This window comes from Sus scrofa, chromosome 6 (assembly GCF_054392235.1).
Source record: "Sus scrofa isolate SSC_HxYL_T2T_F1_AM1 chromosome 6, Sscrofa_HxYL_maternal_Yorkshire_Landrace_v2.0, whole genome shotgun sequence".
Classification (NCBI taxonomy): Eukaryota; Metazoa; Chordata; class Mammalia; order Artiodactyla; family Suidae; genus Sus; species Sus scrofa.
In genome coordinates this window covers 167,873,754-167,897,651 of record NC_139388.1, presented here as the reverse complement: position 1 = coordinate 167,897,651, position 23,898 = coordinate 167,873,754, and the positions used below count along the sequence as shown (strand labels likewise).

General features: G+C 47.0%; 1 protein-coding gene across 11 annotated transcripts in view; it reads left to right on the top strand.

The window, feature by feature from the left end:
* SLC5A9 (solute carrier family 5 member 9) overlaps positions 1-23,898 on the top strand; it is a 100,394-nt gene that overhangs the window by 63,622 nt on the left and 12,874 nt on the right. For 6 of the 11 annotated variants that reach the window (XR_014805179.1, XR_014805181.1, XM_084959079.1 and 3 more), the window contains 6 exons: positions 5,909-5,998; positions 16,610-16,871; positions 18,079-18,297; positions 20,464-20,535; positions 22,032-22,136; positions 22,436-22,600. Coding sequence is in view for 5 of the 11 variants with exons in the window: in XM_084959079.1 (XP_084815205.1) it covers positions 18,121-18,297; positions 20,464-20,535; positions 22,032-22,136; positions 22,436-22,600 (519 nt within the window). In the remaining 6 variants the exon portion in view is untranslated. Of the gene's footprint in view, positions 1-5,908; positions 5,999-16,609; positions 16,872-17,632; positions 18,298-20,463; positions 20,536-22,031; positions 22,137-22,435; positions 22,601-23,898 lie in introns of those variants that run through there. The other 5 variants (XM_084959078.1, XM_084959082.1, XR_014805180.1 and 2 more) reach the window with 3 other exon arrangements.

Genomic DNA, 23,898 nt, shown 5'->3' with positions numbered 1-23,898 from the left:
CTCAGGCCATGCCCAGTGGGTTAAAGATCCGGTATTCCCGTGAGCTGTGGTGTAGGTCGCAGATGCGGCTCGAATTCCACGTTGCTGTGGCTGTGGTGTAGGCCAGTGGCTACAGCTCCGATGCGACTCCTAGCCTGATAACTTCCATATGCCACGGGTGTGGCCTGAAAAAGACAAAAGACAAAAAAAAAAAAAAAAAAAAACACATACACAAAAAGTAAGCAACATGGGACCAATTTACAGAGGCCTTTTGAGCTCATTTATATAGCAATTTGTTAAAACCCAGAGAACCTAACAGCACAAAATGTGAGCCCTATTGTAAACATTTTTAAAATAATAATCTACCAATATTGGTTCATCAATTACAATAAATGCACCACATCATAGAAGACATTTATAGAAGAGGAAACTTTAGGGGTTCGCGGGAAAAAGGGAGGATGGGGTTACGTGGAAACTCTATGTACTTTCTACACAGTTTTTCTGTAAATCTAAAACCGCTCTAGAAAATAAAGCAGTAAATGTTAAAAAAGTCAATGAGGATAAAAAGAAGGACAAAATAAAGGGGGGACTTGGGAAATTTCATAATTCACAAAATAAAAAGTCAGAATAAAAAAAAACCCTCTGTGTATTCAACATATAATGAACGCATCAATAGACTGAATTTTGAACTGATCAGAAATATGCAAAATAGGTATAACCGATAAAAAAGGAATTCCCGATATTTGAGTTCTTAAAAAGCAATGAGGGGAAGACCAATGGTGCAAAGGGGACCTGGAGTAAAGACATAAAACAGGCAGTTCCGAGAAAAAGAAATGCAAAATTTTTCTGAAAGATATTTGTCTCACTCATACGTGTCCTGGTTCCCAAGGACAAGCATTAGGTCTTCTCATTGTTTCTTCTTCCTGGAACCTCACACAAATCTGAGGACACGATCAAGAAGACGTGCTGGTTGGAAATCATTCACTTTTCCCAACCACAAGCCGGATCTGAGAGCACACGTCCTCGTTACATGACTGTGTGTTAGTGTCGAAACCGTGGTCAAACGGGCTTGTGCCTCTCGTTTGCCTCTTGCTTTCGCTGGCATTGGCATCGCTTAGAAGCAGAAAAGTTCATACCTGACCCTGATTTCATCCTTTGAAGGAGGAGCATAACAATGACGTAGCTGGAGAAAGATTGTCCTATAGTTTCCGTGATAAGAAATGAGACTGAAACCGTGGTAACAGGAGTAAGAAGTTGCAGAAATCACACATCTCGCCCCATCTTTTTGACGCCGTCATGAACCATCAAGTCGTGTGGCCCGATAAGGTGTGAGACTCCTGGTTATATTTTAATATCAAAGAGTGATGATTTTTAGTACACATATCTTCTCTGCGGTATTTGGCATCCCGTAATTTTTATTTACTAACCTGGCAACTCTACTCTCTCCTTCTCTCTTAATTTATTTATTTGTTTCTGGCTTTTTAGGGCTGCACTTGGGGCATATGGAGGGCCCCAGGCTAGGGGTTGAATTGGAGCTGCAGGTGCCAGCCTACACCACAGCCACAGCAACACGGGATCTGAGCTGCGTCTTCAACCTACACCACAGCTCATGGCAACACCAGATCCTTAACCCACTGAGTGAGGCCAGGGATCAAACCTGAAACCTCATGGTTCCTATTCGTTTGTTTCTGCTGCACCACGATGGGAACTTCTAGATGCACATCTTTAAACCAGTGTGATCACAGCAATTTCCCTGTATCAGGGAAACAATAGTGCCTAATCTACACCTATTCTGTTAATTATGGGTTTTTTTTTTTAAGCAAAATTAAAGTGTTTCTGTTACACACTGCTTGTCTGTCGAGAGTGACTGAGTTAAAACATTTTTTATGAAGGTCATTGATGTTACATTTTGAAAGCCAACGACTTTGCAAGTATGGCAATTTAAAACTCACCGTAACTATCTATCGCACAGGGAGGCATTTCTCTTTATCTCTGTTTTTGTCAATCTCGGCTAGCCACATCAGAGAAGAGGAACCCGAACCCTGGGTTGCAATGATTCTTGTACAACAGGAACCTGTCACACTACAACTATGTGACTGGGGAGCAGCAGGCATGAGAATCATATTTTCTTGATCCAGCCAGACTCCAGACATTAAGCCCAACATGTGCTGTGACACACACGGCAGACTGAGTTGCAAATGACCAACAAAGAAAAATGGAGAAAAGATTTTCCCTGAAGGTGAATGAGACTTCTCAGTTCACCCCATTCTTTGGAAACTCAGAAGTCTCATAATCTTCAAATATAGGTCTGTCAAGATCCTGGAAATGCCGGGACAGGAAGAGGGAGGGTGGAAGAAGGGAGGCCATCTATGAAGAGAGAACTGTGCCCCTGAATCTTAGACTTACTTGAGCCTGGGTTCCCAAGTCAGCCCTTTGTTGTCCCCAAAAGTGAGCTCCAGCTGAGTCACCTGATGTTCCCACAGTGCAGGCGTCTGATGGCGATCCGACAGCTACCTACCAAAGTCCCTTCTCTCGGGAGCCACCCCGCTCCGAGCACCTGGCTTTGCCACCTGATCTTATGGTTCTTTCCGAGGGAAGTTCCAAGGAGACGGGCTGTTTCACCCTGTGGGTAGGAGGGTTGTTCACCTTTGGTGATGCACCCAGCATCACTGGGCTAACGTCGCAAGCACTAACATGACTTGCTCTGAAAGGCAGCAGCATGTGATCTGATTTGTACATTGCATGCCATCCGTGCAAAGGAAAAGGGCTGTGATAAAGACGTTTGTTTTGAATGCTGAGCACAAACAAGAGGCGCTACATTTGGATCAGGCATTCAAGGAAGGCTCCTGTGAGATGCCAATGGCCAGGAGGAGTCTTAAAACAAAATGACCAAGGGGGAGGGGGAGGGAGTGGGGTGGTTGGGGAGCTTGGGGTTAATAGATACAAACTATTGCCTTTAGAATGGATTAGCAATGAGATCCAGCTATGTAGCACTGGAAACTATGTCTAGTCACTTAGGATGGAGCATGACAATGTGCGAAAATAGAATGTGTACATGTATGTGTAACTGGGTCACCATGCTGTACAGTAGAAAAAAAATTGTATTGGGGAAATAACTATTAAAAAATAATAATAATAAAATGAAAAAAAGGGGAGTTCCCGTCGTGGCTCAGTGATTAACGAATCTGACTAGGAACCATGAGGTTGCGGGTTCAATCCCCAACCTTGCCCAGTGGATTAAGGATCCAACGTTGCCGTGAGCTGTGGTGTAGGTTGCAGACGTGCAACCTGTGTTGCTGTGGCTCTGGCGTAGGCTGGCAGCTACAGCTCCGACTGGACCCCTAGCCTGGGAACCTCCATATGCCATGGGAGTGGCCCTAGAAAAGGCAAAAAAAAAAAAAAAAAAGACATAAGTAAACGAATTGGGAAAAAAAATGAACAGTTAGCCCACTTAAGAAAAGGAGCAGAGTAGGTTTTCCAGGTTGAGGGACCAACTGCTGGAAAGAGATATGAGAGAGGAAGGTCCATGCGGAAAACTTGGAATAGTTTACTACTGCGACTAGAATGGGAGCCATGGTGAGAAAATGATGGAAAATGAGCTATAGAGAGAAACAAAGGCAAAATTATGAAGTTTGTTATTTCAAGGAATATCTGTAATATATACTTTAGTGTATATATGCATACACACATCTATATACTTAAATCTCATATAATACATGTGTGTTATAATACATAGCTATGTATATAAAAATATATGTATGCACAAATATATGTGCATATATTTATAAATTATTGTACATATTTATGTCTGTGTGCTTATATGCATTGAAATATATGTCCATATGCGTGTGTATATAAACACGCATGCACAGCCTAATCATGTGTACATGCACAGGGCATGTGTATGTGTAAGTGAGCGTATATGCATGCATGATTTTATCGACTTATATGCATGATTATGTCTATTTATGCTCAAATACATAGACCATATGGATATATGTTAACGTAAAAATATAATGATACATACATATCATCAGGGAGGAGTACGATGGGAACCTAAAGTAGTAGCAGAGCAGGCAATGCGTAATTGGAAAGATTTGAAATCTATTTGGGATGTAAAACTGATAAAAATGAAGAAATTGAGGAAACTGAAGACTTGGAAAATGTCTCCCAGATTTCAGCATTCCACTGGCTAGGTGATTGTAGAGAACATGATTTGCGGTATGGCTGAAGGGCAGAAGAGTAATTTTGATGCATGAGGGTGGAACGTGGTGGCTGGGCGTGGATGAATTTGGTTTGGAGCAGATTGATTTGAAAGGACCTTTGGAGTGCTAGCATTCAAGGGGCCCGTGGTTGGTTGGGTGTGGAGCTCATGATTTGTTCTTCCGTTTGAGAGCTTCAGCAAGGGTCAGGCCTTTTCAGTGGGAAGGCCCCAGGAAGCCTCCCCGGGGCCTTCGCCCTCCCCTGCAGGCCCCAAGGCCCAAGGCTGCCTCCCCGTCCTCCAGGTGCTCCCATCCCCACCCCGCGTTGCTGTGCCTACGCTCAGCTCTTTTCCTCCTTGATACACTCCAAACAAGGCAACCGACCTCTTTGTTTTTGGCTTTTTACTATGGCTTCTTTTACAGAAACAGAAAGATTAATGAAGTAACTTAGATGGAAAGGTGAATAATTCTAAAATATCAAGAGATGCTGGAGTCCCTGTTGTGGCTCAGTGGTTAATGAATCCGACTAGGAACCATGAGGTTGCAGGTTCGATCCCTGGCCTCGCTCGGTGGGTTAAGGATCCGGCCTTGCCGTGAGCTGTGGTGTAGGTCGCAGATACAGCTCTGATCCTGCGTGGCTGTGACTGTGGCTGTGGCCGGCAGCTACAGCTCCGATTCGACCCCTAGCCCGGGAACTTCCCTGTGCCCCAGGTGCGGCCGTAAAAAGACAAAAAAAAAAAAAAAAGAAAAGAAAAGAAATGAGCCTCCAGGGCCATCCAGATTTTTTCCCTCAGTACATCTCTAACACTTGGAGGTTTAGTAAATATTTTTTCCATTGTATGCAACTGTCCGGATCAATCTGTTCCTGGACCAGAGCAAAGAGTTTTACAGGATTCAAACGTTGTTATTCCTTCACCTACATCAACTTTAGACTCACCTAACAATTTTCAGTTTTAAAAAAACCTGTCGGGATTTTGATTAAAGACAACTGATATATTGAGACTTCTGATCCATGATTATAGGTGTTGCTCAATTCATTTAGGTTGTGTTTAATTTACCTAACTTACTAGCAAATGTAATCACTTTTTGTTAGACATTAGGGGATTTTTCCCTTTGTGGAAAGCACAGAATAAAATGCTGTCTTAGATGAGGCGTCTGAGAAACTGTCTCTAAGATGTAGAACTGCATATGGGAAGTTTATCGGGGTATAGACTTGGGATCAACGCCAATGGGCAAATGAATGAAGCAGGATTTAGCAGGAAGAATTGTTGAACTGTAATGGAGCAACAACAAAAGTGGGTGCGAGGAATGGTCCCTTAGGGTTTTTCTACCAGGAAACGGGGGCTAGAGATGGGGAGGTGGGGTGCAGACCTTCATACCCTGCAGGCCAGCCATCAGTACGGGCTGCCCGTCTCCCTGACAGGGATGCAGGACCTTTGACGAGGAGCTTGCTTTGGCTGCACACAATTCCCATAAAGACACTTAGCTAAGAAATCGTAACCACTGATGCTCTTGGCAACTTGGGGAGTGGGTGACTCAGTCTTGAAGGGAGATCTGGGGGCCACCAGAGCATCAGCTGTACACCGCCCCGTGCACTGCTTGCTGCGTGTGCATTGAAGAGTAAACGAATCTAGACGCCTGCAAGCTGTCTTTTCCTGGTGACCTCACAGCAGATCTTAAGACCACGGCTAACCTTAACCTTCTCCCTCGTCTCCTATTTACTCTAGATTCCTCAAGCTTTCAGCTCTTCCTGTCACAGCATCTCTGTGAACCTGTGTAGCTAAACTCACATGATGACTGAGATCCTTGTCCCTGAGGTAGGTACAATTTTTATCACCAAGGCCTCCTCAAACCATGGATGCTGCGTTTTCCCATTTGCTGTTAATATTTCACAAAGGGGACATCAGGGGACAAGAGGGAGGTTTTGGAGGCCATGCAAAGGTTCTCTCTTGAATGTGGCATGATTACATTGTGGACGTTTCTAAAAATGCATCAAACTATACTTTGACTATATATTTTATTAGACGTAAGTAATGTATCACTGAAGTGTTCCTTAAACAGAGAAATGGAGCAACAAGTGAAATCCTAATGGATCATCTAAGTGCCAAACTGTGTAAATTACATACTAAGAACTTTCCATATTTGTTGAAATGACTCAGAAGACTTAGTTTATACTTAAAAATAGCTTTATTACAAAGGACATAGTACAATAATGACAGAAGAAGGTTAAGTATTAAGAGGGGGTTGCAGCTCTGAGGAACAGGCTTCTTGGTCTACCCACAGGGTGCATCACACAGGGTATACATTGTCTTCAGATCTCAAACCACCAGGACTGTTCCGTGAAGCACCCTAGTGCTAAGAAGCCCCAAATCTCCCTATAGCAGGGGTCTCGTGCTGAGCTGTTCACATGTATCTCTTCTTGCTATGTGACCAGACTTAATCTTTGAATCCTGACATCCCCTACATTCAGCTGCCACCACAATCTGCTGCTAATCTTAAATAAAAGTATCGTTCCTAAGCAGTGAAGACAGCCTGATACTTCTTGCTCTGTAACAACGCACAGACCCATGGTTTCAGAACGTCATATATCTTCGGCTGATAGATTCCACCTAATTTACCAAGGCTCAAATAGCTCTGGAGATAAGCCTTCAGTCAACCCGACCAGCTGAGATTAACTGATGCTATAAACAAACATTTTCTTCCCTACCTCCTCTGTGTGACGTTAGCTCTCCCGCTTCCTGAAGATAAGCATAGATTACTCCTGCTAAGATAGAAGCAACTTTACTCACCTGCTATTTTCTTGGCATGAGAAATTCAAACAATGGATGAAACTTCTGATTCCAGCTGTGATGAAGTAACAAAGATAGGACCCAACATCAATAAGCAGTGATAAGAAAAATATGTGAAATAACATCTTACAAATCTTAGGAAATAAACACCATAAAATTAATGAGGCAAGCCCTACAATCACCTAGGAGACAAATTTTTTAACTGTCGGCAGAGAACACACACAAAACCCAAAAAAGCCGGTTGAGAAGACATGAAAACTTTCAGGAGGATCAGGTGGCATGAAGATGAAAGGCTAAGCTCCAGAAGGAAGGGAACTATGAAGGAAAAGAGCTCCACAATCGTCGAATTAAGCCCCTTGAAAATGCTCTGACTATTAAATAGCGCATGTGAAGAGAGAAACTCTGCACTGCTAGGCAAAGACTGATTAACGCTGCCTTAATACCGACACCAAAGACGCTGCGAGAAAAGGAAACCGAGGACCAGTTTCCTCCATGAACACTGATGCAAAATCCTCAGCAAAATATCAGCAAACAGGATTCGGTAGCACATTAAAAGCATTATATAGCATGAACCAGGATTGATTCCTGGATTGAAAGAATGTTTCAACATAAAAATTGATCAAAATAATATATCACATTGGTAAAATGAAAGGAGGAAAACCACAGGCCCATCTCAACTGATGCAGAAAAAAAAACACAGGACAGAGTTTCTGTCATGGCGCAGTGGAAACAAATCCGACTAGGAGCCGTGAAGTTGCGGGTTCAATCCCTGCCCTCGCTCAGGGGGTTAAGGATCCGGTGTTGCCGTGAGCTGTGGTGTAGGTTGCAGACATGGCTCGGATCCCACGTTTGCTGTGGCTCTAGTGTAGGCCTGTGGCTGTAGCTCCGATTGGACCCCTAGCCTGGGAACCTCATGTGCCATGGGTGTGGCCCTAAAAGAAAAAGACAAAAGACCCCCCCAAAAAATGACAAAATTCAAAATCCTCACATGATAAAGACACTCAGCAACTAAGAACAGAGGAAAAACTATGTCAACATAATAAAAGCCATTTATGAAAACCCAGAAGGAACATCATACTCAGTGGTGAAAGAGGGAAAACCTTTCCTCAACCATCAGCAACAAGGTCAGGAGGTTCATTTTGGCCACTTCTATGCAGCCTAACACCGAAAGTTCTGACCAGCAGAATTAGGCAAGAAAGATAAATAAAAGACATCCCTATTGGAAAGGAAGTAAGATCATCTCTGTTCACAGAGTGTATAATCCTGTACATAGAAAATTCTAAAGAGTCTGCAAAAAAAACCCTGTTTGAACTGATAAATGAATTCAGCCAAGTAGCAGAATGCAAAATCAACACACAAAAATCATTGCATTTTGGGGAAGTTCCCATCATGGCGCAGTGGAAACAAATCCGACTAGGAACCATGAAGTTGCTGGTTCAATCCCTGGCCTCGCTCAGTAGCTTAAGGATCCAGCGTTTCTGTGAGCTGTGGTGTAGGTCACAGACACGGCTTGGATCTGATGTTGCTGTGGCTGTGGCATAGGCCAGCAGCTGTAGCTCCAGTTGGACCCCTAGCCTGGGAACCTCCATATGCTGCAAGTGCAGCCCTAAAAAGCAAAAAAAAAAAAAAAAAAAGAAAAGAAAAGAAAAATCATTCCATTTCTATACATTAACAATGAACAACCTAAAAAGGAAATTAAAAAAAAATATTCCCGAGTTCCCATCGTGGCACGGTGGAAACGAATCTGACTGGGAACCATGAGGTTGCGGTTCGATCCCTGGCCTCGCTCAGGGGGTTAAGGATCCGGAGTTGCTGTGGCTCTGGCGTAGGCCGGCGGCTACCGCTCGGATTAGACCCCTAGCCTGGGAACCTCCATATGCCGTGGGTGTGGCCCTAAAAGGACAACAACAACAACAAATCGATTTACAATGGTATCAGAAAGTAAAAACACTCAGGAATGAATCAGGGAAGTGAATAATTTGCTCAATGAAAACCATAAAACATTTCTGAAAGAAATTAAAGACATAAATAAATGGAAACACACCCCATGTTCATGGATTGAGAGACTTAATGTCATTAAGATGTAAATTCTACCCAAGGGAAGGAACAGAATCAATGAAATTCCTATTTTTTTAAAAAAAAGTGTTCCCATATCATGGCTCAGGGGTAATGAACCCAACTAGTATCCATAAGGACCTGGGTTCAATCTCCGGCCTTGATCAGTGGGTTAAAGTTCCAGTGTTGCTGTGAGATGTGGTGTAGGTTGGCAGCTGCAGGGCCAAATGGACCCCTAGCCTGGGAACGTACATATGCCACAGGTGTGGCCCTAAAAAGTAAAACAAAGCAAAACAACAGCATGAAAAAATTCAATGATTTAAAAAAAAAAAACACCTAAAATTCATATAGAACTTCAAAGTACTTTGAATAACCCAAACAATATTGGGGGGAAAAAAGAAAACTGAAAGACTCATACTTCGTGATTTCAAAACTTACTACAAAGCGAGAGCAATCATAAGAATATGATACTGACATAAAGATAGACATTCAGACCAAATGAATAGAATAGAGCCGAGAAATAAACCCTCGTGTCTGGGGTTAAATGATCTTCAGAAGGACCACCAAGACCACTCAATGGAGAGAGTCCTTTGAATAACACTGCTGGGAATGGATATCCGCATGCAAAGTGACGAAGTTAGACCTTCACTTTACACCGTACGGAAAAAAAGTAACTCAAAATGGGTCAAAGGCCTAAGTATAACAGCTGAAAATAGAAAACTCTTAGAAGAAAACACGGGGAAATTTTTCATGATATTGGACTTGGCAATGATTTGGATATAAAACCAAAAGCACAGGCAAAAAGGGAAATAAATTTAACTACATCAAAACAGAATGAAAAGGCAACCTATGTAATGGGAGAAAATATTTGCTGATCATATATGGATAAAGATTAATATCCAGATTATATAAAGAACACCTAAAGCTCACAAACAAAAAAATAAACGCACCCCATTCAAAAGTGGCAAAAAAAGTTGAACAGATGCTTCTTCGTAGAAGATACACGAATAGCCCGTAAGCACGTGAAATGATGCTCAACATCACTAATCATTAAGAAGATGCAAATCAGAAACACAGTGGGGGTAGTGCCTGTTGTGGCTCAGCAAGTTGAGAACCAGACATAGTGTCCACGAGGATGGAGGTTCGATCCCTGGCCTCTCTCAGTGGGTGAAGGATCTGGCGTGGCTGTGAGCTGCGGTGTAGGCCAAAGATGCAGCTTGGATCTGGGGTTGCTGTGGCTGCGACCTAGGCCTGTAGCTGTGGCTCTGATTCGACCTCTAGCCTGGGAACTTCCATATGCTGCAGATGTGGCCCTAAAAAGAAAAAAAAAAAAAAAAAGGCAATGGGATACCACCTCACCCCATCAGGATAGCTATTATAAACATTTAAAGAATAATTTAAGAAAACACAGGAAAGAAGTGTTGGCAAGAATGTGGAGCTACTAGAACTCTTGTGCAGTGTTGATGAGAATGTAATATGGTAATGCTTCTGTGAAAAACGGTATGGTGTCTCCCCAGAAAGGTTTGTTTTGTTTTGGCCACACCCATGGCAAGCAGAAGTTCCTGGGTCAGGGATCAAACCCGTGCCATAGCAGTAACCAGAGCCACAGCAGTGACAATACCAGATCCTTAACCCACTAAACCACTGAGGAAGTCCAAGCAAGATTTTTATGTCAGAAATAACATGGAATCAGAAAAATAGCCAGTGCCAATAAATGGTAGCTATAATCATTATAAATTTTAGATAACGCTCACTTGTCACTGTGAAGATGTTGGATTATGTGATGAGGTTGGCAAATTCTTAGAGAGACTATTTTCTACATAAATAGCAGGAGACTGTTAGTGTGATACAGTTGAGAAGTCGTACACTCAAATGCATACATGCCTCCTAAATATCCTGCAAGCTCTTTAAAAGAATAACAGCATCCAAATATACCCAGGCCCTACTGTTTGCTAGGTATTGTGCCCATGGTCACACAGCCAGTAAACAGAAGAATCAGGATTAAAATTCAAGGTCTGTATGACTCAATTCTGTGCTCTTTCCGCAGCACCTGACTTCCTCTTTTTAAAAAAATCACACTTAGGAGTTCTGAAATGAGATCAGCAGTATCTTGGGGGCACTGGGATACAGGTTAGGTCCCAAGCGGGCACAGTGGCTTAAGGATCTGGTGTTGCTACACCTGCAGCTGAGGTCACACCTGTGCCTTGGATCTGATCCCTGGCCCGGGAACTCCCTATGGTGGCCAAAAATAAATAAATAAATAAAAACTCTTAAGTATCTCTCCCCTGCTTATTCATAAATGTTTCCACAGGGTATACATCCCTTTTTATCTTCCATCCACCAACAATCATGTAGGTAACAACAGTGGATCTCACACACACACACACAACACTCAACATATCACTCAACACACATTTTCCCACTTAATACGTATAATGTCTATCTAGGAGTTTTCTTTGAAATCCAAATCTCAGACTATTTATTTACTAAGGAGAAGGGGAGCTTACCCAGCAACTGAAAAAATAGAGTCTGTTAAACAGGTTATAAATTCACACTTGCGAAACCTATTGGCACAAAACTATAGAAAATATCATTCGCAGTGAACAGCATTAACCAAAAGATGTTAGGGAGAATCCCAGGTCTCTACAGAATAAGAAAGACCACGCAGACCTCAAGAGTCTGAGCATCTGTGTCTAGAATTCCATCGTGTGATCAGGAACAAAACATTCTGCCTTCGAGTGTGTTTCCTTATTTTCCTCGTAGGGATGGAGACAGTGACTTAGAGTCAAGCCTCTGTATACATGAAAGTACAGGGGCCCAGGTCCTTTTCCGGACTTACTCAGCTGGAATCTCCCGAAGTGGAGAGGAAAGAACGTCAAGTATTTTCTTAGGAAACTAGATTCCCTAGAACAATAGATGCAAATGAAGCAACTCCTGATAATATAAAAAATATGGCAATGCAGGAAGATGGCTGCACAAAGTTCCACCAACATAATCCAGTTAAAGTGTTATGACTACGTTGTATGTATGCACCCTTATTCCTCATCCAGGTATTTGTTGAGGGAACTTGGGTGGGGTTGTTTCCACATCTTCGGCATAGGACCTAGGGAGCAATGTACAAGTGTGTTCTTCAAAATTTGTTCAAAGGATAGAGAGACCTTATGTTAAGTGTTTTTAACACACACACACACACACACATACCCCCCCCAAAAAAACAAAGGAACACAGGGAACCTCTGGAAAGTATTGGATAGTCTGCTACCTTGATTGTGGTGATGGTATCACAGGAATTTGCATGTGTTCAAACTCATCAGATTGTACACATTCCATATGTTCAGTGCTTTGCATGTAATTAAACCTCGATGAAGGTCTTTTTTAAAAAAAGAGATAAGAAGATACAAGTGCTCTTTCTCCTCAGCTGTTGACAGAATGTTGTCTCTTGACACGGACGAAGATTCTTGTGCTTGATCAGAGTTTAGTCAGGGGATCGAGCCTTCTCCCAGGCCCATCTGTGGACGTCCCTAATAAAATCCAGTGTTAGCGGGAACCCTGCGAGATCCGTTTAATCAGAATCCCCCGCCTCGATACCTGGTATCCGCAGTGTCTGACCAGGATCCTCATCCTCCATCACCTCCCATGTGGCGTCTGCTCACCCCGACCTGCCTTCATTCCGCAAAAATCCTGTTAGGCTGGTGTAGCCAGGATCCCCTTCCTGCTGACGTTTCGTCCTGGTGATTTTCGCCGACTTCCCCCTGCTGCTCGGCTGTGAATTCCCACTGAATCCCCACGTTGCTCACGCTGCATTTGGATCTGAGCCCCATGTCTCTCCTCCTCTGTAACATCCCATTGCAGTGGCCCCTCTACTTATAATGAAGGTCCTGAATAAAGTCTGTCTGACATTTTTAACAAACATCATTGTATATTTTTCCTTGTACCATGATGGCTTCCCTTAGGGAGAGAGTATGGGGCTTAATCCTTGTCACCTTCAATATTTTGCATCAGTATCTTCCAAAAGAACTTGAGTAACAATGTAATCCCTTAAACATTTTTATTAATACCTAAAATTTTATACTTATTAAAATAGTTGCAAAAGGTATAATTTCCAGACCTTTGTAAGTACTGACATTTTAAAATAAAGCTTCCCCAGATTTTATATCAATATGAAACATTAGGTTTGAAAATATTTTATTGATAACCCTATTATCATTTTCTACAACGAAATCATAAATCAGTTTTATGCTGGCACCCATAAGTTTTAAAATGTTCCTTTATTCATTTGTTATGATGATTTTTATCAGAACAGTTGAGAAAACATTGTAAATATATTATCAATTTTGATAAACAATATCAAATATAGAAAGTCAAGTTTTATTAGAAATAAATCTCTTCATTTTTTCGGGCCATGCCCACAGCCTGTGGAAGTTCCCGGGCCAGGGATCAAACCCATGCCACGGTGGTGACCTGAGCCACAGCAGCGACAATGCTAGTTCCATAACCCACCGCACTACAGAAGAACTCCTGTTAGAAACAAATCTCTTAATAAGATGACTAGATTAGTCTTAAAAATAAATTTATGCTTGGATTAATATTATTTATAGCTAGAAGTAAACAGGATTTAACAGCGATTCTGTGTCCATCTGGATGGTTAATTATATGTGCAAGCTTGGCCAGGCTCTGGCCCCAAATTATTTGGTGAAACAGCAATGTATATGCCGCTATGAAGGTAATTTTTAGATGTGACTGGTGTTTAAATCAGTAGACTTAAGAAAAGCAGAATACCCTCCACAATGTGGGTGGGCCTCAGTCAATCAATCGAAAACCTTAAGAACAAAGACCGAAGTTTCCCAAAGAAGAAGCAATTCTGGCTCAAGGCTCTGAAATAGAAACCCTGCCTCTGTTTCCAGTTTGCTGGCCTGTCCTGCAGATTTTGGACTCATGATGTCTGCCCTTCCCCGAATCTCCAGGCTGCTGGCTTTTGCCACACAGATTTTGAACTTGCCATTCCCACAACAATCTCGTGATTCAATTCCTCTAGTGTATAATTTATACACGTACATTTACGTGTACATATTTGAATGCATGATAGAGAGATAGATGGATAGACAGACTGCCCAATACTCTGTCAACAATGGAAATTAATATAATTACCTCTCCCTGACCCAAATGATAGAGGGGTTGGGAAGACGTTTCTGTGCTATGCTAAGGAATACTGAGGCCAGATAAAAATAACTTAGCTATGTGCTTCAGAAAATCCTTGCTCCTAAAATTAAGACAGTGAACCAACAAAGGTAGTTGGCTTATCAAGACTAATAACTTTTTCATCAAGACCTTTAGACTCTTGGCAACACTCTATGTTGGCAGGGTTGTGATAGCAGAAAAACCCCCTCACACTGCTGTACTGCTGTTGTGTCTAAGGACTGGCAGTTCCTTATAAAGGACACATCTACCCAATGACACAACAACTCTACTCCGAGAGAAATGACATCATATCCACAAATCTCTTTGTATCAGAATGTCCATAATGGTCTTATTCATAATAGCCAAAAACTAGAAATAGTCCAGGTGCCCATCACCAAGCAAATGGCTAAACTGGTGGTGTATTCTGACCTTGGAATACCATTTGGCAGCAAAAACAAAAACGCATGATACATGCAACATTGTCGGTGAATCTCAAAACATTATGCTAATAAAAGAGGCAAGACACCAAAAAATATGCACAGTGCGACTCCGTGTGTGTGCATGTCTACAACAGGCAAAGCTGATCTACGCTGTAAAATAGTAGAATAGTAGTCAGAGGAGGGGTTGACGAGAAGAGGGTAGAAGAACCCTCTCGAATGATAGAAACGTGCCCAGGGCACAATTAACAGACATGTGCATTTTTCAAAATTGGTTGAACTGTAGGCTTATTTTCTGTTTCACTGTAATATGACATTTTACCTTGAATATAAACCAGGGGATGATTCTACTGATTATGCCTCCCCCTTTTTCAGGGCTGGGGATAGATAAATTAGTTGATTATCGGTTGGCCCAAGTTGGGAATTTTTTCACCTCCCACAAACTTTTTCCTTCCCTTGGGCATGTTTACCTGTCTCTATGCTGCATCACAACTTCCTTGACAATCACCAGAGCCCTGTCCTGAGGTATAAGCGAAAAAGAGACAGAGGCTAAAGAGGAAAATATTAACTAGGAGAAATCTTAGGAAATTTTATTTCTGAACATCGGCCTGCAGCAAGAGTAAAACATGACAGGCTGTTCCTATAGGAAGAGATTCTCTATAAAGAAAATCCCCAGGAATTGTAAAACAAAACAAACAAAACAAAACAGAAACTCCAGGAATTGATAAGCAGTTAGATCGAGGTTGCAAGATATCTGGATAATATTCAAAAATTGATTGCTTTCGATTCTATCTTTGCAATTTCCTGTAAATTGGTAATTATTTAAAAATAAAGAAATTCTTAAATGGAAACATGTATCTATGCTCCTAAACTACAAATATCTCTAACCCTGCCTAGCTGTGATAAATTTAAAGCTGATAATTCACCCCAAAAGACAGCAAGAATTGCTGCTCCAACCTATGGGATTTATTGATGAACATAAGCCAAGAAATCCACAAAAATACCTGAAAAATGGGATAATTTAACATTAACTAACACTGAAACATACACACACACATCTACAGCCCCACCTCTCCAAGACAATTACTAGTTACATGTTAGTATATTTTCATCATCCAGTATTGTGTGTGTGTGCCAAAGAATGCGTGCTTGCCAATTCCGCATGCATGGGTACCACCTGGAGAACTTGTTCAAACACCACCCCCTGGGCACCACCCACAGAGTTTCTGATTCGGTCGATCTGGGTAGAGTCCAATTTGCATTTTTAAGATGTTCCCAGGTAATGCTGATGCCACTGCTGCAGAGACTACACTTTCAGAATGATTGATAGACACCGCAATTGCATCCCCTTAAATACGGCTAAACTAATTGAGAAATAATACGAAGGATTAAGGCAGACGGTGCGTTCAATTTCACCTTTGTAAATCATTTTGTAAGATAAAGTTAGCCTACGTGAGTGGGTGCCTGGATAACCCGGTGAGGAATTCCACTATTAGGCTGTTTCATTTGCTTGTTACAGGTACGGAGAGTCTCTGCCCACAGGGACGGAGCCCTCACTGCCAAACTGACTTCAAGACTGAACCCCACTGAGAACACGTCTCCTGTGGGTTGCCTATTCCTTAGACGGAAAGAAGTTGCAGGACCCTACAGTCAGTTCTCGCCCCAAATTTCTATCACAAAAGCATGCGAGGAGTAAGTGAGGAGACGGGAATAAAAAGCTCCTGTATATAAAAAGCTCCTTCCACAAGGAAATAAACCACAGCAGTTGGGAGAAACGCAGCCCCTTTACACCCCCCGCCCCCGCACCATTAAGCACTTAGGTCATCTCGAGGGGCCCGTCCTTGCAAACGGGTGAGAGTGGATATCCCCTTGCATCAGCTGTGGTATCTGTGTCTCTGGTTATTTGGCTAGAAATAACTCCTAGGAGTGTGTGATGACTGGGCTCATAATTTAACATTTTTCATTCGCAGATTCCAATTGGCCAGAGAGGATGCAGAGAATTATACTCCCCCCACCCCCGCCCCGCCACCGCGCATCAGGGCGCTGTCCGGCGGTATAAGCAAGACAGAAACTTTGATGCGTCAAGCCAGTGAGACAAGACTGGTGCCCAGTGCTTTAGAAGCTGTATTTTGATGTAAACGCCCTGCCGCCCAATGACATGGAAACTATTATTATAACACCACTTGACAGAGGAAAGGAGAAAAAACAGGATTGTTTGAACTCACACAACTGGTAAGTAGCCAAGTGGACGCTTGCATTTAGTTTTCTCTATAAAGAGATTTATCGAGATTTATGGCTTGAGGCATAAGAGGCAGAGCTTACCTGAGAATCCCGCCGGTGAGAAGTCCCAGCTCCTTTGAGGTTTATGAGTAGGTGTGCTTATCCACTCATCGTCTCTTGATTAAGGGTAAATTCCTGGGACCCCGGGATGGCCTGGCAGGGAAGAACATAGCCTATTGGCAAAGAGGGCCCCTCTGGACAGACTGGACAGGCCTGGAACCCTAGGATGCTGGAGGGAGAGCAGGCAGCAGGGCCCCCTTACCTGCAGCTCCGACCTGGCCCCCGGCCTACGTGTGCAGCTGGATGCAAACAGGTACTCACAAAACTGAAGTGTCCCAAGTTCAGCTACTTAGAAGGAGGGTGTGAGCAGGCACACCTGTGGGCCTGCTGTCTGGACCCCTTGGCTGGCGGGGTCACTTCTCTGTGGTAGCCGCTGAGCTCACAGTCAGGGTCTCAGGAACTCACCCCGACCTCATCCCAACCTCAGTGGCCCCGTGAGGCCACACTGAGGAGGACACCGGGCTCAGAATTGCTTAGCGACCTGCCTACCCACCTGCTGTTGCGGGAGGGAGCAGTTGAAACTGAAAGTGGGCTGCCTGGGCCTGAACCCCCACTCCTGACTCCCCGTCTCGGTGCATTGGGCATTTGGGGCAGATGTCTGCCCTGGGCCCAGGGTGCTCCGTGTCCCTTTCAGGAGCATTTGTTTGTCACAGCAGGGGCGTGGCCCAGCACATGGGAATGCTGGCTTTGCTCTGTGCTTGCACAAACCATGGCTCTGCCCAGGCCGGTTTCCTACGCTGTGAAAAAGAGCAAAGGGGGAGTGCACGGATCCGACCATTGGGAAACCCTGGCTCCAGGCCCAGCTCCGCCCTCCCCTCCCCGGGCTTCCGTCTCCCCTCCACGCACGCAGGAGCTTGAACACCTTGATTCTGAAGTCCTTCCCCGTCCAGGATGCCCCGACTCGGCTCCCTTCCTTCTGCTCCTCTCAGGGGTGGAGGGTGCACGTGTGAGCGTGTGTATCCACGTGTGAGCGTGTGTAGGTATGCACGTGCAGGGGGAGGGGGCAGGGATGGGGGCGGCAGCAGTTGGGAGACGTGGGGCCGAGACTTTCAGGACTTCCCCCGTGGCCACGGCCCTCGGAGCTGTTTAATCATTAAAGGAAAGGAATGAAGCCAGGAGAGCCTCAAAGTCCAGCCTGGTGATGCCCGAGCTGCAGAAGAGCCTGGAGCTGGCAGCCATGGGGCCTGGGGCTTCGGGAAACTCGGGCAGCACTGCGACAGCCTCACGCTCGGCCCTGGGCTCCGGAGTCAGCCTGCACGCCTATGACATTGCAGTGCTGGTCGTCTACTTTGTCTTCGTCATCGCCGTGGGGGTCTGGGTGAGTGGGCCCGCGGGGCGGGGTGGGGGGCTGGCAGGGGAGGCAGAGGAGGCGCTCATCAGTGGCTGGGCGTGGAGCTGGGGTCAGGGAGCGCAGCAGGAAGGCGTCTTCAGGAAGCACAGGGGCTGAGGCGGGAGGACCTTCAGGCATCATCCTCCCCAACCCCTCCCTTTAGAAATGGGCCACTGAGGCCCAGAGAGGGGTGTGACTTGCCTGAGGTCACCCAGCGAGCCAGAGGCACACCAGGCTGGGACCCCCCTCTCCTGCCTCCCTGTGTCTGGGCACCTGCTGCCTTCGGCCCCACCCACCCCTGGCCTCCAGGAGTCCCCTTCCTGCCCTCTTCCGCTTGCCAAGATCCAGGAGAATGCAGGGCTCCTGGCCCCACCGCACCCTCCACTAGACAGCATCCTGGCAAGGAGCCATGCTCTCTAAAGCTGCCGAGGACTGTGCACCCACAGGAAGGGAGCCAGGCAGATGCCAAGGTGCTTCTGTTCTCCATTGTTTACTGGCATCTTGGTGCCCAGGACAGGGGGCCAGGCTTGGAGGTCAGGGAGCCTGGTGTTCAGATGCCAGCTCCAACCCTTAGGGCCACGTGGTCCTGGGAACACACGGAGCCTCCGTTTTCTCACCTGGACAGTGAAAATAAAAAGGACTGCCCTACAGAGTGTTCATTCAGGAACGCGAGGCATTTAAGCATCCTGCACAGTGCCCAGCACACAGCCTGCTGGGGTCAGTGATGGCTGCTCTCGGTGGCATGTGAGGGACAGGCCAACACCTTTAGATTCCACTTTGAGGCAGAGAGTGATCTGAGCCCGGGGCGGCGAAGGGGAGGGTCACTTAGGAGCCTACGGCAAGGTCACGAACCCTCTCTGGGCCTCAATCGGCTCATCTGTGAAGAGGGATAAACACTGCCTGCTTCTCATGCCGGCGTGAGGACGAGATGGGGAGACAGAGGCTCGCTGGCTCCCGAGAGGCGGAGGGCCATGAAATGCACCGGCTCCTCCGTGACTTTGGCCACGTTGCTCCCCGCTGGGGGCCCTGATTTCCTCGTCTGTAACGAAAATGCTTTCTGTTCATCTGTTCTCCTTAAGGACCACAGATGACACAGGGGAGTCCAAGCAAAGGCTTGACCCGCAGCCGGCCCTGCACACTGGCCACACCTAGTGACTAATCAATGGCTTTCTCTTGGGGAAGAGAAGCTTCGTTCAATTTCCCTCTTCCCTTCCCCTCTTCCAGGTATTTCTCCTGTCTGCAGACCCCATCAGACACCCGTGGGCATCTTAATAAGGGCTTCAAATTTATCTTTCCCCATGGGCTGTGCTGGACTCGGCCCCTGCATCTTGAGAGAAACTTCTTCTGCCCCCCCCCCCCTGCTTCAGGCTTCAGAGAAATTCCTCAAACAGGCTGCTACCTGATCACACCTCCCAGTACAGGACAGGGTTTGCTCCAGGGTCCAGGCTGGGCCCCAGCGGTGTGGGGTCTGACTTCAGGCCAGCACCGGACACCTGGGAGCAGAGACCTCCCAGCCCCAAGTTAGGGGCTGGCTGGGCCAGGGGCCAAGGGGGTCTTCCTGCCATGGTAGCTTGAGAGCCCCCAGCACATTTGTGTTTATAATGTCATCTTATGCATTTTTTACAATGTTATAAAAGTTAAATATACAACAGTTATGGTATAATACTAACCTAGGATTAGATTCAATAGGTATGGAGAACAATATTTCGAAATGTTAAAATCTATAAAGAAACCTCAATAATTCTGTAGACACTATAATCCCTGCTTTCTAACCTTGGGCTAAAGAGTATCCAAGAAGGTTGAAAACAAGCTTTAAACTTTCCTTGTGGTCGTGGCCTTTGCGGAAGCAACCTTTGGACAGAGGGCAGGATGGGGCATGGCAGCACAGTGGCAGGGGCCTAGGGCACGTGCTCAGGGCTGTGCCTTCATGAGGGCCTTTCACCCCCGACGGCTCCTTTGCTCTTCACACCAGCCCCAAGGAGCCCCAAGGAGGAGCTGACTCACCAAGGACAGGGACTGAAAGATGGTGACTCCTTCTGCCCCCGTCCCCACCCCGCATCCCCGTGGCACGTGCACGGAGGGCAGGGAGCCTGGGGCCAAGGGCAGAGCTTGGGGAGGCTCCAGAAATCCTCACTGTCTCCGTTTCTTTTCCAGTCGTCCATTCGTGCCAGCCGAGGGACCGTCGGCGGCTACTTCCTGGCCGGGAGGTCCATGAGCTGGTGGCCGGTGAGTTGGCCTTCCCCCCTCCCCTCCTCTCACCTCCCAGCCTCCTCCTCACCTTCTCCCATCTGGACCAAGGCTACAGCCCCCCAGGGGTCTCCTGGCTCTGGGCCCCTTCTTTCTGGTCCAGATGCGCGAGACACCCTGAGAGATCTTGCAAACGCACACCTGGGACTGGCCTCTTACTTGTGGGCCCCCGGCTGGACGCTGGCCCTACAGAGCCCACCAGAGTGTGCCGTCCTAGAGAAGCTCAGAGCTGAGCAGGGCAGGCTCAGAAACCACCTGCTCCTGCTGAGCTGGGTGGAGGCACTGGGCGTGTGAGCACTTGGAGGTGGCCTCTGACCTCCAGAGGGCGGATGTGGGATGAGGAAGGGTTTTCTTGGGAAGGTGACGCATGAGCCTGACATTGAAGAGCAGTTCCTCGTGAATGGGGGACACCATAGAGGTAAAACCCCACCGAGTAGAGTAATCGTCCCGAAGCCTTTGTGAACCCCAGGCTCCCCGCTACCCCGGGGCCACCCCCTTGTTCCTCTTGGTCCAAGGCTAACTTCCTCTTCTTAAACTAGGATGGAGGCAGGTGAGCCCTGCCTCAAAACTAAGAGTGGAGTCATCGGCTCCGGGGCGGCTGAAGCTGGGGGCACACCTGCCTCCCACACAGCATGTGTGTGCACGCACGCACCTGCACACTCCCACACGCACCTGCACACTCCCACACTCCACCAGCGGTGGAGTCTTGTACCCTGTGTCACCTTAATGAAGCCACGGTGCTGGGTGACAGAAAGTGAGGGTGAACCCATCTGGGTTCTCACCATCCTCCCGGCACACTGCTGGTAAGAGACTCCCCGGAGAGCAGAGGAAGCAGGAAGCCTGCAGGGCTCTCTGGAAGATTCGTGTACCTGGGACAGGGTGAGCGCAAGGAGCTTTCACCCCCTCAGCCTGACAGACACCCCCCCGCCAGAGATGTGGGGGACCAAGGGCCTGGCAGCTCACAGGGGCAGGGACAGAAGGAAGCAAACCCCTTGGGGGGGGCTGTTCTACTCAGCTGGTCTCCCCCCGCCCCCAGATCACAGCCCTGGGAATGAGTCAGTCCGAGGGACAGAAGCAGGACAGTCTCCTCGGGTCCGTCCAGGAGAGTGAGCAGGGGTCCCCGGCCGTGTGCAGACAGCGGAGCTCTGGGTCTCCCTGCGGGCATCAGGAAGCCCAAGGCCGGGGGGGGGTGCCCCCAAATGGACATGGCTCAGGGCTTGGGGACACGCGCCCCATGGGAAAGGAATGTGGCAGTGCCCTCCTCCAAGGGCAGGGCTGCGGGCTAAGCCCAGGGTCCTAGAGCCCCTGGCCACCTGCTCCCCCACTTCCGCTCCTCCTTCTGGTCTCACATTTCCTGAGTTCAGGTCCTGTTCTCTCTCTGCCTCCTTCCCAGCTCCTGAAGCTCATAGTGCTGCTTCTAGATTGATTCAGATGAAAACTGACCCCTGACCCTTGACCCCACTTGTGCCTTGCAGATCGGAGCATCTCTGATGTCCAGCAATGTGGGCAGTGGCTTGTTCATCGGCCTGGCTGGGACAGGGGCCGCCGGAGGCCTTGCTGTGGGCGGCTTTGAGTGGAATGTAAGGAAGCGGCCTCAAGACTCGTCAGCGATAAAGGGGACCTGAACCCACCCCACCCCACCCCATCCCTGGCCTCAGTGCTAAGGGGAACCTCAGAGGTGCTTGGGGAGGCTGTATGGTGAATTGAGACCCCGTTTTACAGACGAGTAAAGCAAGGCCTGGAGGACCTCATCAGAGGTCACGCAGGACTGAGACCAGTCCCCTGGTCCCTTACCTCCCTGCCCGGGGCTCTCCTCTGCACAGACCACCCCTCCATCTGCATCTAGAACATGGACGCCTTCTTCTCCCCACTCTCCCAGGCAACCTGGCTGCTTCTGGCCCTCGGCTGGATCTTTGTTCCCGTGTACATTGCAGCTGGAGTGGTCACAATGCCTCAGTACCTGAAGAAGCGATTTGGGGGCCAGAGGATCCAAGTGTACATGTCTGTCCTTTCTCTCATCCTCTACATCTTCACCAAGATTTCGGTGAGTACCTGCTGCAATGGATGGGTGGACCAGGTGATGGGATGGATGGGGGATGGGAATGGGGTGATGGATGGGGTGATGGGGGGATGGATGGATGGATGAAAGGATGGATGGGGGAATGGATGGATGGGGTATGGATGGATGGATGGGGATGGATGGATGGATGGGGATGGATGGATGGATGAATGAATGGATGGATGGATGGGGATGGATGGATGGGGGATGGATGGATGGGGGATGGATGGGGATGGATGGATGGATGGATGGATGGATGGATGGATGATGGATGGGGAATGGATGGATGGATGGATGGATGGGGGATGGGTGGATGGATGGGGGATGGATGTACATTGCAGCTGGAGTGGTCACAATGCCTCAGTACCTGAAAAAGCGATTTGGGGGCCAGAGGATCCAAGTGTACATGTACATGGATGGGGATGGATGGAGGAATGGATGATGGATGGATGGGGATGGATGGATGAATGGATGGATGGATGGATGGATGGATGGGGGATGGGTGGATGGATGGATGGATGGATGGGGGATGGGTGGATGGATGGATGGATGGGGATGGATGGATGGATGGATGGATGGGGGGATGAATGGATGGATGGGGGATGGATGGATGGATGGGGATGGATGGATGGGGATGGATGGATGAATGGATGGATGGATGGATGGATGGATGGGGGGATGAATGGATGGATGGGGGATGGATGGATGGATGGGGGATGGGTGGATGGATGGATGGATGGATGGGGGATGGGTGGATGGATGGATGGATGGGGATGGATGGATGGATGGATGGATGGGGGGATGAATGGATGGATGGGGGATGGATGGATGGATGGGGATGGATGAATGGATGGATGGATGGATGGGGGATGGATGGAGGAATGGATGATGGATGGATGGGGATGGATGGATGGATGGGGATGGATGGAGGAATGGATGATGGATGGATGGGGATGGATGGATGGATGGATGGGGATGGATGGATGGATGGGGATGGATGGATGGATGGGGATGGATGGATGGATGGATGGATGGAGGAAGGATAAGAGAAAGGGAGGATGACTCCACATCCCTTCATTGCATGCCCCCCTGAGCAGAGCAGTAATTAGAGATGGGTAATGAATGTTTGCTGAGTGAACAGCAGCCCCTCCATCCAAAGAATTCGCACTGTAAAGTTCATTCACTCATTTATCTTCCCGTTCATTGATTCTTCATTCAGCACTGAGCATTAGGTTGCCTAGAATGCTGCCGTGAGAAAAAGCCTATTCTTCCTCTGTTGACGT